The sequence below is a fragment of the Leishmania infantum genome, chromosome 13 (assembly GCF_000002875.2).
Source record: "Leishmania infantum JPCM5 genome chromosome 13".
In the NCBI taxonomy this organism is placed as follows: Eukaryota; Euglenozoa; class Kinetoplastea; order Trypanosomatida; family Trypanosomatidae; genus Leishmania; species Leishmania infantum.
Window position 1 is genome coordinate 350,043 of NC_009397.2, and position 17,755 is coordinate 367,797.

Consider the following 17,755-nt stretch of genomic DNA (forward strand, 5'->3'; position numbering starts at 1 on the left):
TTTTCATCTTGCGGGTTGCCAGCTTTGGACGCTAGACTATACGGACGCGATAGAGGCGCTGCGGCGGGCGCGTCGGCCGTAGCACTGGACTGCAGCGGTTTGGTCGGTGTGACGGCCGTTGCTGGCGCTGCGGCTGCTGCGGTCATGGTCTTCGCCGTCGATATCGGGCATTTGCGACGCGCGTCCGGCTGGATAGCCGACACTCGGTGCACCTGCCCTTGGCCCATGTTCGTGTGCTGTGCAGCGGAATACTGAGTGAAGCACCAACGAAAGAGAATGCAGGAGTGAGCGCTGCGTTGCGCTTGCACGGAAAGAGAGCGAGGGAGGTAGGAGGGGGGGGAGGGAGGAAGAGCGAAGATGTTGGATACCGACCATGTCCATTTCTACGTCATACAGCACTACCTGGGCGTCAAGTCGAGCCCACTCCCTCCATCCGCGTGGTGCGAAGCAGCAGCAGACACACACGCCGGTAGAGCAGGTGACCTCACAGCCGCACCCATTTTGCCGGCCGCCACGCGGCGCACGCCCCTCTTCTGGGTGGCACTCAGGCCTCCCCACACCAGCAGTGGGCCCTGTGATACGACCGCAAGGAGGGGCGTGCCCTCCCCTCACTCCTCAACGTCATCAAGGCGAATAGAGCGATGTCAATGAACAACAACAAAAAAAGAAACGAAGAAGGTGGCGTGCCTGCGTGCGCCAGAGCGCCTGTGTGTGTGTGTGCGCGCGCGCGTCTGTGTGCACGCAGAGTACTCAGCGGTGCTGGAGGGTGGCGGTGGCAGAAAAGAGGGAAGACGCTAACTTGCTTTGCGTGGCACGCACAACACCTCGCGTATCACACGTGAGCAGCAGTGCGTCATGAGCGGACTCTTCGCCAGGGAGGAGGTCATGAATCCGCGAGCCATGCTCACCCACAACTCCTTGTTCTTCGCCCTGTGGCCGTCACGGCGCACGGAGCTCCAGGCAAGGTCGTTCGCGAGGTAAAGCGTGATGTACTCGCGGCGCGAGGGCAGACGCGCGTGCAGCTGGTCGTCGCTTCGGCTATTCAGCACCAGCGGAGGGGCACTGCTCTTTATCGCCGTTGTCTGCTGTCTCTGCTGCTGCTCACGATACTCTTGTATTGCGTCCTGAACAGGCACGTGCGCGCCAAGCAAGAAGGAGGGCATAAAGCTGCCACCGCCACCGCTATCGTTGCTCATGTCGCAGCTGCTGCGGTGGAATGCGCTTCCCGTGCGGTTGTAGGCTTGGATCGACTCCAAGTACCCGAGTACGCTCACCGGCGTTCTGGGTGTGTTCAGCGAGCGGTCCAGCGGAATCGAGGCGTTCGTTGCGTCGCACGATCGCTGATGCAAACGGAGCTTGACATATTGCGAGCCTTGCCGACGGTGCTGCTGCTTCGACGACGATGCCTGAGAGTTCGACTGCTGCTGCAGCAGCGATGCCTTGCCCTCACTAATTTCGTCGGCAAGACTGTGAACGACAGGGAAGATGTGCGAGTCAGGGTTGCCCAGGCCGCGCATGTGTAGGAAGGCCACGTACTGGTGATCCGTCATGTTCAGAATTTCGTAGGCGGAGTTCAGCAGCAGCGTCGGGCTTAGAAGGTTGCCATCCGCCGGCTCCAGCCACATGAAGTTCTTGAAGGAGTAGTCACCGCTCATTATCGCCTTCTTCATCAGTAGGAATGCCAACGGCGCGATCGGAGCCGTGAAGTGCACGCCGTTCGTGATGGCGTTACCGAGGAGAACGCCGATCGAGTAGTAAATACTGTGCAGCGCCTCCTCCGTGTCGCAGAGCAGCCCACTCGGAACAGGATGGCTGCCCCTGACTGCCGCTGCCGCTGCTGCCGGAAGTGTGAGCTCATTCGCCGCCGCCGCCATGACGTCTGCGAGTGCAGGGCGGCTGCTCTTGCCGCCGTCCTGGCTCCAGTCGCTATTCAAGATGGAGGCGATCAGGTTCGGATTCGACCAGCACACCGTATCATCGCTCGGGTCGACGAAGGTGAAGGCGCTCATGGAGGCGCGTTCGTGGCCGATGGTCAAGATGCGCAGCGGAACTGCGAACGGCATGTCCAGCGCCGTGACATGCAGGACCACCTCTCTGTAGTACGCGTTGTGCCTGTCACTCTCGTCCTGATTCCCGGCCGCCGCCACCGCGCTCAACGAGTTGCTCCCGCTCATGCGACACGATCGCCTAGCGAGTGGGCTGCACGGCAGCACCTCGAGCACTTTCCACTGCACACCAATGCGGCGGCTAACCTTTTCATGCAGGTCGAGGACGTCGTGCATGACGCCTTGGTACACGTGCGCCGTCTCCAGCACGGGGCAGCCGCTGCTGGACATGGCCATGGAGTCGTCCTCCAAGGCGGTGCTGTAGGCGCCCGCGTGGCTGTGGAGAGATGAGACCGTGTCACTGCTGTGCTTCTCGGGCTCATCAATGGTGGCCAGGTGCGTCCGCGCCCTCGCAGCTGCCGCGTTGCCGCTGTTGTCGTCCGCGGTCCCAATCGCACCTTCCTTTCCACTCATCAGCGCGTCCAACGCATCATTGCCCTCGGGCACGCGGGGGGTGGCGCCGGTGAAGTCGGGTGCACTGGAGGTGCGCGACTGCTGCTGCGACGAGCTAGACACTCTTGTCGCATCACCGCCGTCCGCCGCCGACGTGGCCACGCGCTCTGCCATGACGGAGACGAGGTCGCCGGCGCAGAAGGTTACCAACGGCTCGCCAGATGTCCAGCGAAGCGTCAAGAAGCCCTCACTAGGCAGCAGCTTCGGCACAGCGTGGCAGAGCGCCGGCGCGATATCGAGCCGGTCAGCCTCAATGTCGCGAGTCGAACAGTAGAAGGTGGTGCTCACGAAAGGCGTCAGCTCCGTCACGCCGTGTCGGCGCGTCGTGGCCTCGTTGCTGCAGCGCACGTACAGCTGCATCTGCGGATTCATGCAAGTGTACACGTCGATGTTGAGGTTCTCCTCCATCAACGTGCTACACGCGGAGGACGCGTCGGAGGAGGCCGAGGAGCTGCGGCACTCATCTCTGCGAGCCTTGCCGTCTGCTGTGGTCCGTGATGGGGAGACACTGGGGGACGTCCTACGCTCAAAGGCCGTGCTCTTTGACCACGAGGCACCACTGCCGCTCATCGACGGCAACATCGGTTCACTTGGGCTCGCCGACCGCTGCGTCGCATCCGCGCTGGCCATGCCGTTGTTGCTGTCTGCGTTGCAGGGGGAGTGGCCAACAGTGAAGTTCGGCTCGAAAAAGTAGTTGGAGATGTCCGCCATGCCTCGGCCCATGACTCTCGTAAACGCCGTCGCGAAGGAGAGGAGCATCATGTCTTTCTGCAGCGTCAGCGGCACTCGTTGGATGGCGGTGACCTGGGCGGTGTAAAGGTAGAGGAGGACGCGCTTGCCCTCCGAGTTCACCGCGTAGAAGGGGAAGAGCGGAAACCACTCCTTGATATTCTGCGGGCAAGCGTTACCGCAAGGCAGGGCGCCGACGGCCTGGAACAGCACGCGCATCGCCCCGCAGCACTCGTCCATCTCCATGAGGGTGAGCGGCGGCTTGCTTTGGTGCTGCGGGGCGAGGAGGCCGTGGCTCGACATGATCGGCATGCCCATCATGCACCCAATCCAGCAGATGAGGTTGAGAATCGGCACCTCGAGCATGGTGCTGAGCGCCACGTCGTCTGTGATCCGGTTTCCTCCAGCCGGCACACGGCGGTCATCTGCGACGATGCTGCGCTGGCCACCGCCGGTCAGGAACATCAGCTTCAGCGCTATCCCGCTCAGCAACCGCGTCACATCAAAGTCATCTCGCTCCTCCGGCGTCGCGGCCATCTCCAGGTAAGCGAAGAGATCGGGGTAGCAGTCCCGCAGCTTTTCCATCTTGGCACGGTTCTCGCTAAGGAAGCGCGATACCAACTCGTTCGCCAGCACCGTCAGCGACATCTCGCCCGTGACGACGTCGCGCTTGAGCGCCTCAAGCTTCTCCACTGCCTTATCCGCGTACGTGTGCACAGGGGCAGCCTTGCGGCCAATCAGCCGCTCGAGTGTGATACCGAGCTGCGCCGCCTTTGCCTTGTCACGGAACGCCTGCCGCTTGCACAGCACATCGGCGATGTGGAAAAGTACTGTCAGCACCATTGACGAGCACGCTGTCGTAACGACCAGCCCGGCGTGGCGGACGGCTGAGTAGAGCTGTTGTGTGGTCTGGATCGGGCCCTCCTTGTCCTCGCGAGTAAAGAGGACGAGGTCGCCGGGGTCAACGTTGTTGTGACCGTTCATGTTTGATGTTGCGTTGCGGTTCATGTCGGCCGGCACGCGCCCATTGAGAAGCTGTCGCCGCGACTCGATGGTAACGAAGAAGGAGAGCGCGTCGAGGTCGCCTTTCTTCTTCTCCTGGTACGCCACCTGCTCGTACACGACTGGAGTGGAGCTCGAGAAATACTGACTCGGCAGCGAGGAGACGATGGCGGCAGGGACTCGCGCGGCGATGAGGTCGAAGCAGTCGAAGCTGGTGGACACGGTTGTCTGCAGGCGCATGAGCAACACGCTCAGCGGCTCCTGGCGCTGCACCGTCGTTGTCGCGTCGGGGACGCAAAGCCGATCAGGCTGAGAAGTGCTGGCGCGGCCAAGCAAATGGGCGTCGGCGCTTCTGTGGTTGCCGTCCTTGCCGCTGCAAGAGATGCCATCCGACTCGACTGCAGAGACTCCAGCCACGGCGACTTCGTGGCAATGGTTGCCCGCCATCAGCGTCTCCCGATTTCTCTTCCTTCCACGGTGGTCGCCCTTCGCCATCAAGGCGCCGCTCAGCTCCGTGAGGCACTCGCGCAGCCGATCGTAGCACTCCCGTCGCTTCTGGTTCAACTGCAGCACCTCTTCCCGGCTGAAGGAGACACAAGCGGCCTCCTTTGGCTGACCCCACGACCGCCAACGATCCCTGCCGAGCACGGAGAGCATCACCGCGTCGATGTACCACTTATCCCTCAGCTCCGTCGTCAGAAAAGGTGCCCAGAAGCGCCGCATAAGGGCGTAATCCTCTCGGGTGAGGAAGCCGGAGAGCACACACTCCAGCTCCCCTTGGCGAGGGACGAAGATGCCGCGAAGAATGTCACGTGCCTTGCTGGTCATTCGCCGCGGCTTCACGGCCGCAGATGGGCTTTGCGAGGCGATGGTGCCACTGACCGACTGCGACGGCGCCAACGCGTTGGGGCTTGGAGAAATGGAGAGCCGGCGAGGGGCGTTGCTTGCCTCCTCCACGGCGACCAACACCCTGCGGCTTGACTTGTCCTCATCGCGTCCGCGGCCTCCTCGGGCTTTACCGTCCACAAATAGCGAGGAGGGTTGCTGTTGCGGCCTCTCTACTCGTTCAGGTGCTCCGAAGGTGCTCAGTGATAGCATGGAAGAGGTTTCCGGCGCCCGTGGCTGCCGGCTAGACGGCAGTGGCAGGGCACTCGTGCGATTGACGAGGTTTGAGGGGTAGCACAGCGGGTTCACTGAAGTTGATGCGGGTAAGATCGGCTCCTTGCTGTTGCGTAGACCACCACCGCCTACGCCGCGTGCCTGTGCATTGCCCATTTCGCTTCACTTCCCCCCCTCCCCTCCCTTCCTCCTCCTCTTCGTCTTCGTCGGCTTCGTTCCGCGCGTGGCAGCAATGACAGCCGCGACCAAGAGCTCAACGACGACACGAGGCCGCCGAACTCGTGAAAGGCGCCCCTCGCAGGGATACACACACACACACACAGATATATATTCCCCCCCCCGAAAAGGCCACGCAGCACACACGCGGACGGAGACGGAAGAGGTGACGGTAGAAAAAGATGGGCGGGGCAGCAGAGTGGAGGCAAGTGCGTCATACAACGGCAGCCACTCGTCACCACCACACGAAGAGACAGAAATGAAGGAGGAGAAACAGACAGCGTTGGAGGGTGCAGGTGGACAAGATACACACACACACGAGCGACGAGAATATGCGAGTAAGGAGTCGGTACAATGTCCACGTCTAGGTGTAGGTGTGCGTATGTATAAAAAGATGTGTGCGCGTGTGTGAGCACGGCTCTGCGTGAGGTTCCTTCGGGCTGTTGTGGGGGGGGGGCTCGTCGCCTGTTGGCTGCAACGCAGGTTTGTTCCGCTTTTCGGCTGAGAAGCTCAGCGACGGAGACAGAGCAGCGGACGGGAGAGAGGGAGGGGTGGGGTACGACACCGGCTGGAATACCCGACGAAGAGGAGGATGAGGAGGAGGGAGCAATAACCCATGCACCTCCCCCAAAAGCAACAACAAAACAGAGGTAGGTGAGGCTCACCTGAGGCGGCACGCGATGCCACCGTCTGCCTGCGCAGCCGCAAAACGAAAAGCGAGTACGAGCACGGGCCGAGGTGATGGAGGAGGGAGAGATGCACAGCAGAGACGTGAAGACACACACACAGACAGACAGAGACACGTGTGCAGAAAACAGGTCGGCTAGCAGGAGGGTGTTGCAGGGGGGGGGGAGGGGAGGGGCATCGACTCAATTTCCTTCGTCTGTTGCGTGCGGGTCGCCCCACCTCACCCTCTCTCCCTCGTCGCTCTTGCCGGCAAGAGCGAAGAAAAGGCGAAGAGGTCCACACCGGCCAGCCGCGAAATGCCGCCAAACACAATGACCGTTGTCCCGCCGCTCTCCCTTGTGCGTCGCGCTTCGAGAACTCCGTCCTTCACACCTCCTCTTTCTTTAACGTGTACGCTCCTCGCCCTTGTCGACTTACGCCTTCGCCGTCTTTCTGGGGCGGCTCTCGGCCGATGGCGCAAAGGACGAGCCCGCCACAGGCACGGCAAGGTAAGGCGTCACTCACCCACGCACAGACGCACGACACACGGAGACGAAGACACAACGCAGAAAACCGTCGAAGAACGAAAAACGCAACAACCGGAGTGTGGAGGGTGGTGGGGGCGGCGACGGCGGCGGCAGGGGGGGGGAACGAAACAGCGAGTTGACGAGGAGCACCGCACGACCCACGCAACAGCAGCATGCTAATTCACCAGCGAGCGAGAAGGTAGACGTGTAAAAGGTACGACAGCCACGCCAAGTCGAACACGAAAAAGAAGACAACACAAGAGAGGAGAGTCGTCGGTGAGGGGAGGGAGACCCAAGGCAAAAGAGAAACAGGGGAGCAAGGGGGTGGCGCACACGCACACACGCACACTTGTTTAGGTACAGGAAAAAGACAAAATGCTATGTATGTGCGTGTGCGTGAAAAAAAGCGTGAATAGGCGCACACGCGCCGTCTCTCACTGCTCAGAAAAGGAAAAGGCCGACGAAACCACAAGAGATGCTGGAGGGGGAGGAGGGAGGGAAGGAATAGAGAGAGTGCGAGCGAGACGAAGATGACGGGAACAGCAGCCACAGCAACAAAAAACGAAGAGATCCGGTACAAAATAAGTATGAAAGAAGAGGGGGAGAGAGAACGTGAACGTGAATGATAGATTAGCAGGATAAAGAAGGTTGCAGGTTCCGATGCAGAGAGGCACAGGGATAGGCACAAGAAGAGGGCTCGTGGCGGCGGTGGCGGTGGGGGCAGAGTACTACTCCTCTTGAAAGGGTGCGGGGAGAAAGCGTGCGCTGCCCTCAGTGACGATGATGGCGAAGAGGCGCTGAAGCAGTGATGTGGTTGCACAACAACCACAACCACAGCAACAAAGGAAGATGACGGGCACGAAAAGTTGAAAAGGAGGTGGAGGATCGAGGAGGCTGTTGTCGTGGGCTCGCCTTTAGCTTACCAAGCAGTCGGAATGGAAAACTAGCGCGTCAACAGTCGGGGAGAGGTCGTTCTGTGTTGTCTCCCCCGAACCCCACTCTCTCCGCCTCGGTGAGTGTGCGACACTATCGCGTGCGAGAGTCGGGAAAGCAGAGAGAGAGAGACGCACACAGATACGCCCAGGCTGGCGCGATCGCGATGCGAATCTATTTTGATTTTGCGGCCCTTGTACAAGTAAGTGCTCGTTGCTGTTTTTGCGTGCACCTCCCTCCGTAGCTCCGCGCTCTGCTGCTGCGTGGGGGCAGCGACTTCGGTCTTCTCTCTGTATATGGCGACGCTCGCACACCAGCACGCCCCTTGCCGTTTCTGTGATGGAGAGATGCGACAGAACGCAAGGATGCGCGAGAACAGGAGCGGCAAAGGGGCAAGCGGCAAGCGCCTTTCTGCTCTGGTCCGGTACGCGCAGATACGGGAACAAGGAAAAGAGAGCGTGTAAGGAAGACGTTACACACGGCACCAAGAGCACAAGCGAGTGCGGAAAAGTAGAATGAGCGCTTTTCGCTTTATGCATGACTGATGCGCGTGCGCATGCGTGAAAAAAAAAGCATGTGCGCCCATCGGGAGAGGAGGAGAGCAGAATTAGAAGGAGGAGGAGCAGGATGGCGCTCGTGTAACGCATTACGATGGGTGTCTCGCCCCGGGGAGCGCTTACAGCTTCAGTGCGCATGCGTGCGTGTACGCACATTTCGAGCGTTCGGTTCCACAACCGTCTCGCCACTCTCCTTTCTTGCGCGCGCCCGGCCCTTCTTTCGTCATTGGTGAGAGACAATGAGCACCGTCCGCGTATCGGTGTCGGAGGAAGAGGGGGTGGGGTGGGTGGATGGGTGCCGCACGGCGTCGGCTGCGAACGTGTTTGTGACCTCTGTGGAGTGCGCCATGCGCGGCCACTCCGCCGACCGCCACCTCTCCCGCGAGCACGGGCGCACACCTGCGCATCGCCGCCATTTTCGTTTTTTTTTTCTTTTCATCTTTTCACCCTTCTCGTTCCTTCTCTCACTCGTGCTCGCATTGGCCACTTGTGCGCGCCCTCTCTCGGCTGTTCCACATCACCGTCGCGAGAGCACGGGGGTGCGTATGGGCGTGCGACTTTCCGGACAGCGGGCACACGCTTCGTGGCACCCACACCGTAATGACCCACGGCGATGATGGTTTTGCTGGCCAGGCCACCGATCAAATCAATCATCGCGCGCAAAGACGGAACCGCACACGAGCAAGCCACGAGGCACCAACAGCGGCAGACCCACAAAACACACGCGCATGCATCCATAAAACGAAGAAGGCGAAGGCACATACAACGGAGTGCACAGAGCGAGCGAGAGAGAGAGAGAGGGGACATGCCGAGCACGCCTTCACGGACACATCAGAGGCAGCACAGGTTCGAAACAACAATAGAAAAAAAAGAAGCGAGGGCGAAACGTTGTCACACGCACACACTGTCGCACTGATTCTCGCGCCTAAGCACAGACATGCGCATCTCCAGTGCGCCCGCTCGAAAATCGGTGGAAGAGACCGAGGGAAGGTGTGTGTGTGTGTGCGTGTACGAGGAGGACGAAGAAGGTAGACACAGAGAAGATGCACACGAGAACAAACAGCCAGCAGCGCCGCCCAGTGGTGTCTCGTACTTCCATCTTCCCACTCCACCCTGACTTCGTGCGCGCCCCCCTCCTGTGATGGGGTCTTTACAAGTAAAAGCGCGAAAACGTCGACTTGTCCTTGCGGTACTGCACATTTTCCTTGCCCTTGATAAAGTCGGCTTGGCACACCTTCATGCGGCGCTCACGCAGGGCCAGCAGCCCGGCCTCTGTGCAGATTGCCTTCACATCCGCGCCGCTCATCTCATCCTTCGCGTGGATAAACTCGGAGATGTCGACGTCTTCGGCGAGTGACATGCGGCTTGTATGGATTTCGAAGATGCGGCGCTTCGTCTTCTCGTCTGGGAAGGGGAACTCAATCTTGCGATCGATACGGCCAGGGCGGATGAGGGCCGGGTCGAGGGTGTCGATGCGGTTCGTTGCCATAATCACCTTCACGTCGTTGCTGCTATCGAAGCCGTCCAATTGCGTGAGCAGCTCCAGCATCGTACGCTGCACCTCTTTGGTGCCGCTGCTGTCCGTGTCGTAGCGCTTCGTGCCGATGGCGTCGATTTCGTCAATGAAAACGATCGCTGGCGAGTGCTCTTCCGCAACCCGGAAGAGCTCACGCACGAGCTTGGGGCCCTCGCCGGAGTACTTCTGAATCAGCTCCGACCCCACCACCCGCAGGAACGTGGCGCTCGTGCGGTTCGCGACGGCTTTGGCCAGCAGCGTCTTGCCGGTGCCGGGGACACCGTAGAGAATGACACCCTTAGGTGGCTTGATGCCTATCTCGTCGTACAGCTCTGGGTGGGAGAGTGGAAACTCGACCGCCTCCTTGATCTCCTGGATCTGCTGCTCCAGGCCACCAATGTCCGCGTACGTGTCCTCCGGCGCCTTGTCCACCTTCATGACACTCACCAGCGGGTCGACATCGTCCTTGAGCACGCCAACGATGCTGTGCTGCCGGTCATGCAGCAGCACGCTGCATCCCAGCTCTAACTGCTCCTTATCTACGAACGACATGAGGGGCACGTAGTACTCGGTACCAGAGATGGAGACGATCGCGTGCGAGTCGTCCACTGCCTCCTCGAGCGTCGCCACCTCCAGCGGGGTGCCACGGATGTCCTCGACGCGCTTCAGCTCCGCCTCGTAGTGGCCCATCGCACCCTCCTCCAGGTTCGACTGCGCGTCGCGCTGGGCGTTGATCGTGCGCAGGAACTCCTCCTCTAGGAGGAGGTAGTCCTTGCAGCGCTCAAGGCGGTACTTTCGGAGGAGGCAGGCGCGGTTCGGGTAGACCTTCGGAATACGCGTGGCCGCGTCGGGGCCACGCTTCTTCTTGCGCTTGCCGATCTCCGGCGCCACAGGAGGTTCCCACTTCTCTGGTTTGCCGGCGCCAGGCGGCTTTGGCATGTTCTGCCCCATGGTTCCCTCTCTGGCCAGAAACGCGTCGTGATCTGAGATGGCGTGTGGGTGTGCGCGCACTGGGGATGGGGTGTGGTACGGAGAGGGGAGCAGCGCCAATATATATATATATATATACGTGTGTGTATCTGTCTAGGCGCCTCTGTGTATCTGCATGTAGATGTGGCGTAGCGATGAGAAAGAAGGAGAGAAAGAGGAGGAAGAGAGGGGGGAGGGTAGAGGCTGAGATATGTGGAGAGAGCATCCGCAGACTATGACCACAGTGCGCAACCTAAGGCGCACTGCTGTAGGCATACGCGTGTACGCTTGTCTGCGCTGAGGTGACGGACGTGGTAGGAGAGAGTAGGTTGCTCAGTAGCGGGCGGACACAACCAGAGATGAAAAGAGGGGCAGAGAGAGTTGGTAGGGGGCCGGTGTTGCGCTCGCAGTGCCGCTAGCAGAAACGCGGCTCGATACGGGGAGTATATGCATACGTCCGTGGCGACTGCAGCGAAGCGTCAAGATCCGTCGCTAATTCACCCTGTCATTTCCCAGCGGCTCCCTTGTGCGAATGGTGGGAGAGTTTGAGGCTGCGCACACGCCACCCCTGTACGTGTGCACACCGCACAGAGGTCGCTTGACTCTTTCGGTCACATGTTATGCTCATCTCCACGTGTGCTTGCTCGATACGGCGACACGCCATAACGAAAAGCGCACGCACGCGCGCATACACGTGCCATCTCTCCCCCCCGCCACCACCACCTCCGCGAGCGCAGAACGCTTGCCATACATGCTTCTTCTTCCTGTGTTTGCTTCTCTGCAAGAGCACCGTTACGCGCTAGCCTTCCGCTGTCCCTCACCTTCTTCTGGTGCCACCTGAAACGGCAAACTGCCTTCACGCCCATGACGCGCACCGGCGCCCACCCAGGACGCTTGGGAGAGCGGGGACAACACACACACACACACACGCACACGTGCGTACACATGAGAGAGAGAAGAGCATCACAGAAGAAAGAAGTGCTTCACACGACGACGGTGACAACAACAACGACCCAACCAACGTGCTCACACCTACACACGGAGATCGACATTTACGCACCCACACCCGCACAAGCGCGCACACACACACACACACACACGCAATCAAGTCCATACCACACAACGAGACAGAGGGTGCTCAGACTCACGTTCGCTCGAAAGGGAGGAGGGTATGGGCTGCCGATATGGAGAAAGAAAGGGATATCGCGTAGCCACATACACACACATAAAATACTCACGCCGACGACACGAACGGGACAAGCATACAGAGAGAGAGCCAGCCATGAGCGAAACAAGGAGAACGGGGTGAGGGATCATGTAAAAAGAAAGTTAGCGAAAGGCAGTTCGTTGCTTCTTGTGTGGGGGCGCTGTGCCGCTTGAGTGCGAACGCATGTGCACATCCGCGTGACCTTGCGTGCTCGTCGTCTCTGCGCTTGCCCTCCTCACGGAGGAGGAGGCGGAGGAGGAGCCATGACGAGGCGGCAAGACGTGGGCCCACTCGACCATAACGGTCGAAGCGCATCATCGGCCGCGACCAAAGCCGAGCACCGCTCACCCGATTGAAAGAATATGCACAACAGGCACACTGGAAGAGCAACGGGAGCCTTACACGGCGTCCAGCCCAAAGAAAACAAGAGATGCCGTGAGCGTACGGAGTACGGTTCACACAAAAGAGAGCTCGGCTGATGATTAGGCTCACCGCTTTTTAACAAGAGAGAGGAAAGAGAGGAGAGCATAAGCCTTAGGGTGGAATATCACAAAGGAGGAAGAACAGAGGCGTTAGTTGGTTGGCTGCGTGAGAGGGTGACGAGACCACCACCACAGACAGAGAAACACACACACACACACACAGACACACAGCCACACACAGAGATGACGGAGAGCCACCCATCCGTCAGGCAACAGAGACACGAAAAAAAAAAACGAACAACGCGGCGTGGACGCGTGCGCAATGCCGACGTCACAAAGCCAAGAGAGAGAGAGAGAGGACTTCATCCGTTTCTGTTCAGAGAGAAAACGCGCACAAGACACGCGCATAAGACCTTGGCTCTGCACACATGTGCCCTCCCTCCTCGTCCCGCCTCTCTTCCGCTCGCGCCTTGTTTGCTCGGCGTTGCGCTTGGAAGAGGGTAGACACCCCAACGTGGTTTCGTTCTACTCGCGCTTCACTACTGGCGGCAAGGCGACGGACGGCTCACCAGGCAGGCACTTGCGGCGTGCCGCGTCGTGCTCCTTGTAAGTCTCGTCTTCGGCGGATAGGATGCGCACCACCGATACGCCGGCGAGGCGGCTGAGGTTGTGTGTGACGTTCGACAACATCACGGCATCGTCGATGACGGGCTGCGTCGACATGGCCTGCTCCCCGTACTTCTCTACGTTGCCTTTGACGAAGGACATGAAGGCCATCAGGGCCTTGCTCATGATCTTGGTGTCGCGGGCGACAACTTGCTTCGCCATATCCTCCGGGAATGTGTTGCCGTTCGCCTCGTAGAGCTCGTGCAGTATCTCGAGTGCCTGCCGCTGCCAGTCCGTGTACTCGCGACGCGTGTATACGATGACCTCCTCGACCGGACCGCGCTTCTTCGCGTTCTTGATCACCTGCGACCGAATCTCCTTGAGAGCGATCGTCATGACCCGGCTTGCGACGATCAGCGAGTAGTCCAGCTTCGCCGTCGGCTTCGGGAACGGCTGCGTGACGACAGAGCCCTCGTGCTGGAGGATGTTCTGCCACAGATGCTCCATCGTGTGTGGCGCCAGTGGCATCATCATCAGCGCCACCACCTCGTAGTAGCGGCGGCCGAGCTGCGCGTGTACGTTGAGGTCGTCGCAGTACATCTTATACTGACTGTACTCGTTGGACAGCTCGTGGAAGGCTGTGTTGAGCACCATGCGGAACTGCATGCGGTGGTAGAAGCCCTCGGTGCGGGTGATGATCGTGTTCATTGTGTTATTGAAGATCTTGTCGAACTCGTTGTAGCCGCCGCTGCGCAGGTCGGTGCGCTCAACCGTCTCCTTCGCCTGCTCCAGCAGCGTCGTCATCTTCAGCACAAACCCAGCCGCCGTCTCGCGCACGAAGTTGGCGTCGTCCATGCTGTCACCGGCATCGGCGCAGGTAAGACGCGTGGCGTCAGCGCCGTACATGTCCATCGCCTCACGCAAGGAGATAAAGTTCCCCCTCGATTTGGCCATCTTTTCGTTATCGACCTGGATGTGGCCGTTGCAGAAGATTGCCCGCGGCCACTTGCTCTCGTCCGTCGGCCAGATGGCGGCGTGGTTGTAGAGGAACATCGTCAGGTGGTTCTGGATGAGGTCCTTGCCCGAGCAGCGCAGGTCGACAGGGTACCAGTACTCGAACTCGTTGCGCATCAGCTTCAGCGACTCGACCGGCATCCTCACCGCACCCGCGACGGTGGCCGCGTCGCCGACGCCGTGGTAGATGTACTCGAACACCTCGTCCGTGAACATCTCTGGCGCCAGACCGTACGGGTTGTCCGCCTTGCCGCACAGGTCGGTCGAACCGTCGGCGCCGACGTTGAAGAAGCGGTCGATCGTGTAGTAGGCCATGTAGATGGTGGAGTCCGACAGGCTGTCAATGATCATCGTGTGAGACGCGTCGCACGGCAGGTAGGTGCCGAGACCGAAGGTGCGGCTGCACGGCCAGTCCGCCAGCCAGTTCAGCGTCTCCTCGAAGCCGTTGCGCACACCGGGGAAGAACATGTCCATCTTCTTGATGTGGTCCTGCACCAGCTTCTTCCAATCGTCCTTGCCATACTCGAGGTACCACTGGTCGCACAGCGCGACGACGCACTCGTCACCGCTGCGGCTGATCACCTGGCGCACCGGCTCGTAGTAGCGGATGCACTGGTCCGCCGCCTCCATGTCACGATGCGTCTTCACCTTGGCCTCGCTCACCTTGACGCCGGCGTAGGGGCCACTGATCATGGTGCCGTGGTAGAAGCCCTGCTGGTAGCACACTTTCTTCGCCTCCTCTAGCAGCTCCGTCGCGTTCGGGCCGTTGATCTTGAGCTTCTCGCACATGAACTTGGCGCCCTCGGTGCCCAGCTCGGGAATGTCTATGATCGGAATCATCGCGAACGGCACCACCCACTCGTCTTTGATGCCGAGCTTCACGCGGTATTCCGGCTTGTTCAGCAGCTGGGTAAAGTTGATGTAGTCGTCCGGCGAGTCGGACGGCACAGACATGACGACGCCGGTACCCTTCGCCTCCGTGATGGTGGCCATAGGCAGCGTGTAGATTGTCGTGTAAGGCGCCAGCGGGGCCGAAAGCGGTATGCCGACCATGCTTGCTCCCTCCACCTCGAAGAGCGGCTCCGGATCGGTGCCGACCTGGCCGTTTACGTAGAAGTTCTGGTACGCTATATTGCGCGCGGCGCGGGCCGTCATGATGTAGACTTCGTCTTCTCCCTTCGCGTTGCGCACGTAGTACCCCTTGTAGTTGAGCTTGTTGCTGACCCAGCAGTTCGTCTGACCGATGACCGTCTCAGGACGGAGTGTGGCGCCGGGCAGCACGACGTTGCGGTCGCCGATAATGTCCTTGTGCTCGGCGAAGCACGGCTGCGCGAGTGGGTTCTGGACGATGAGCTTCACCAATGCGTACTCCTGCGGCAGCACACCCTCACCGCTGGCGCGATCGTGATCGGCGCACGGCTGGCCGTCGCGCGGCGAGTACACACAGTAACGCTTGCCGTAGTTGAGCAGGTTCTCGCGGCGCAGGATGTTGAACTGCCACCGCACGAAGCGGTCAAAGTATGGGCTACGCTCCGTCGTCATGAAGGAGCGGCGCCAGTCGATGTGGCAGCCAAAACTCTTCAAGTCCTCCATCGCGATGGGCGGGAAGTAGTCCAGCCAGTACTGCGGGTCGGCGAACTTCGCGATCTCCGAGTCGGGGATGCCCATGCTCTGCATGATGAGCCACTGCGGTTTCGCCGGCCCGCTCTTGCCGCGCTTGCTCTTGTGCTGCCCTAGCGCCTCCGTCGGCTCCTTGACCACCATCGCCTTGGGCTTGTCCTCGAGCAGCTCCGCCGGGAACTGCGGCGGGTTGCCGTACTGCTGCATCTCCTTGGCGATTTTCTGCGCGCACGCAGCGATCGGGGTGCCGGTGACGTGGAAGCCGAAGGGCCAGAGCGAACGGCGGCCCATCATGCGCTGGAAGCGCGAGGCGAACTCGGCCTTCGTGAGCGAGAAGCCATGACCGAGGTGAAGCTTGCCGTTCATGTACGGGAAGGGGAACGTGGTCAGATACTTCGCCGGTCGCGCCTCCCCAGGCGCTGGGGCGTCGAACTCATGCAACTTCTCCGCGGCCCAGTAGGCTTGCTTCTCCTGCTCAATCGCCACGAGCGCATCGCGACGTGCCGTGGACATGGCTGCGTTCTTCTCCAGCTGCGCCTTCAGCGCTGGCAACGATGTGCGCACGTGTGCGTGTTTGTGTGTGTGTGAGCGAGAGACGGCGAGAGAACGAGAAGGCCCTGCTGCAAACGGTGAGGTGCGAGGTGGGGAAGGGGAGGGGTGGTTGGGTGGGTAGATCGGCTGGCTGGGAGATATGCAGGCACGGAGACAACACGTGCACTGGGGCAGGCAGGCAACCAAGGCGCATGCGATGGAGAAGGGTAGAGACAAAGGGGTGCGAATGGAGCGGTGACGACGGCGGATGGGGTCTGTAGAGGAGGAGCACACCGGCAAACACCGTCGACGACAGCGAGGCGGTGCTCGAGTGCGCTTTACAACACGGAGGGAAGAGGGGGGGGGGGCTGAAAAGGCCATGCTATGCAGTGAGTTGGTTGTGCATCTGGTCATGGTGGTGACCTCCGGTATGCAGGACCGACACACAGGAACACAACGCACACGAACACGAGGCCAGCGCCCGCAGCATCGCCGACGACCCCCTTTTCGCTGCTGTCAGCGCTTTCTTTACCACGAAATGCTTGCACGCGTGTCGGTTGATGATTGTCTAGGCTGCATGAAAGAAGAAAAACCGATAGAGAGAGAAGGCCGACCTCCAATCCCCGCACCCTGCTCCGCCGGCGTGTGTGTGTCTGCTCATGCGTGTGCACCATCACCCCCTCCTCCTCCTGACCACCACTAAAACACCGCTCTACTCCATCGCCCTCCCCTTTCCTCACTAATCATCTGCCAAGCAGCAGCAGCAGCAGCAGCACACACACACAAACACACACACACACACGCGTGCACAGCGCTACACGTGCGTAGCCTCCTCCACACCGTGCCAAAGCAGTCCACAACAGTCATGCAAGGGCACAACGAATGCCCCGAAACCCTTGGCATCTGTCCATGCATGAGCAGAGGGAATGCGGAGGAGGCGAGTGCCTGGGTGCTGAGGCTTGGCGAGCATGCGGCGTCCGTGTGCGTATGAGGAGGATGGGTGAATGAATAGATGGGTGGATGGAGAGAACAAGGGACTGAGGAAGAGAGAGGACGAAGAGAGCGAAAAGAGAAACGAAAAAAAAAGTGCTTCTAGTTTACATCAACGGGCGCTGCTACGTGCACGTGTCAGAGACACGACAGCGCGCATACAACGAGGGAAGCGCATGCACCGACGTGAGTTCGTACGCGACATGTGAGCCTTCAAGGCAGCGGAGCAGAAATACAACCGACAACGAAACGAAAGCAGAGCGCTACTTCTATCACAGCCGGAGTCACAGACGTGGGACGGCCCCAAGGAAGAGAGACACACAACACACACACACACGCAAGCATGCACCTGATGCACATACATGCATAAACCATCATCTTCCATCTCTGCATCTGACGGGGTGGAGGAGTGATGGACGGCAGCTTCCGTTAACCCCCTCCAAAGAACAACAACAACAAAAACGGGAAAGCAAAACGAGAGCGCGCGCACATGTGTGGGTGGAGAAGACGGAGGGACGCTGAAGACGCTAAAGGCCAGACACGCAGTTCACCTCCGTGCCGTAGTCCGTCAGG

The 17,755-nt window shown here is 60.1% G+C and overlaps 3 protein-coding genes across 3 annotated transcripts; all 3 read right to left on the reverse strand.

Moving 5' to 3' along the window:
* Positions 1 to 794: 794 nt before the first annotated feature.
* LINJ_13_0980 (hypothetical protein, unknown function) lies at positions 795 to 5,117 on the reverse strand (the record flags this gene model as incomplete). The annotated part of the gene is made up of 1 exon (XM_001464090.1): positions 795 to 5,117. One exon carries the CDS (start codon positions 5,115 to 5,117, stop codon positions 795 to 797), a length of 4,323 nt encoding a protein of 1,440 aa, XP_001464127.1.
* A 4,340-nt stretch (positions 5,118 to 9,457) lies between these two features.
* LINJ_13_0990 (putative proteasome regulatory ATPase subunit 2) lies at positions 9,458 to 10,774 on the reverse strand (the record flags this gene model as incomplete). The annotated part of the gene is made up of 1 exon (XM_001464091.1): positions 9,458 to 10,774. The coding sequence occupies one exon, from the start codon at positions 10,772 to 10,774 to the stop codon at positions 9,458 to 9,460; it is 1,317 nt and encodes a 438-aa protein (XP_001464128.1).
* A 2,172-nt stretch (positions 10,775 to 12,946) lies between these two features.
* On the reverse strand, positions 12,947 to 16,174 carry LINJ_13_1000 (putative leucyl-tRNA synthetase; the record flags this gene model as incomplete). Its single annotated transcript, XM_001464092.1, has 1 exon — positions 12,947 to 16,174. One exon carries the CDS (start codon positions 16,172 to 16,174, stop codon positions 12,947 to 12,949), a length of 3,228 nt encoding a protein of 1,075 aa, XP_001464129.1.
* Positions 16,175 to 17,755: the final 1,581 nt, after the last annotated feature.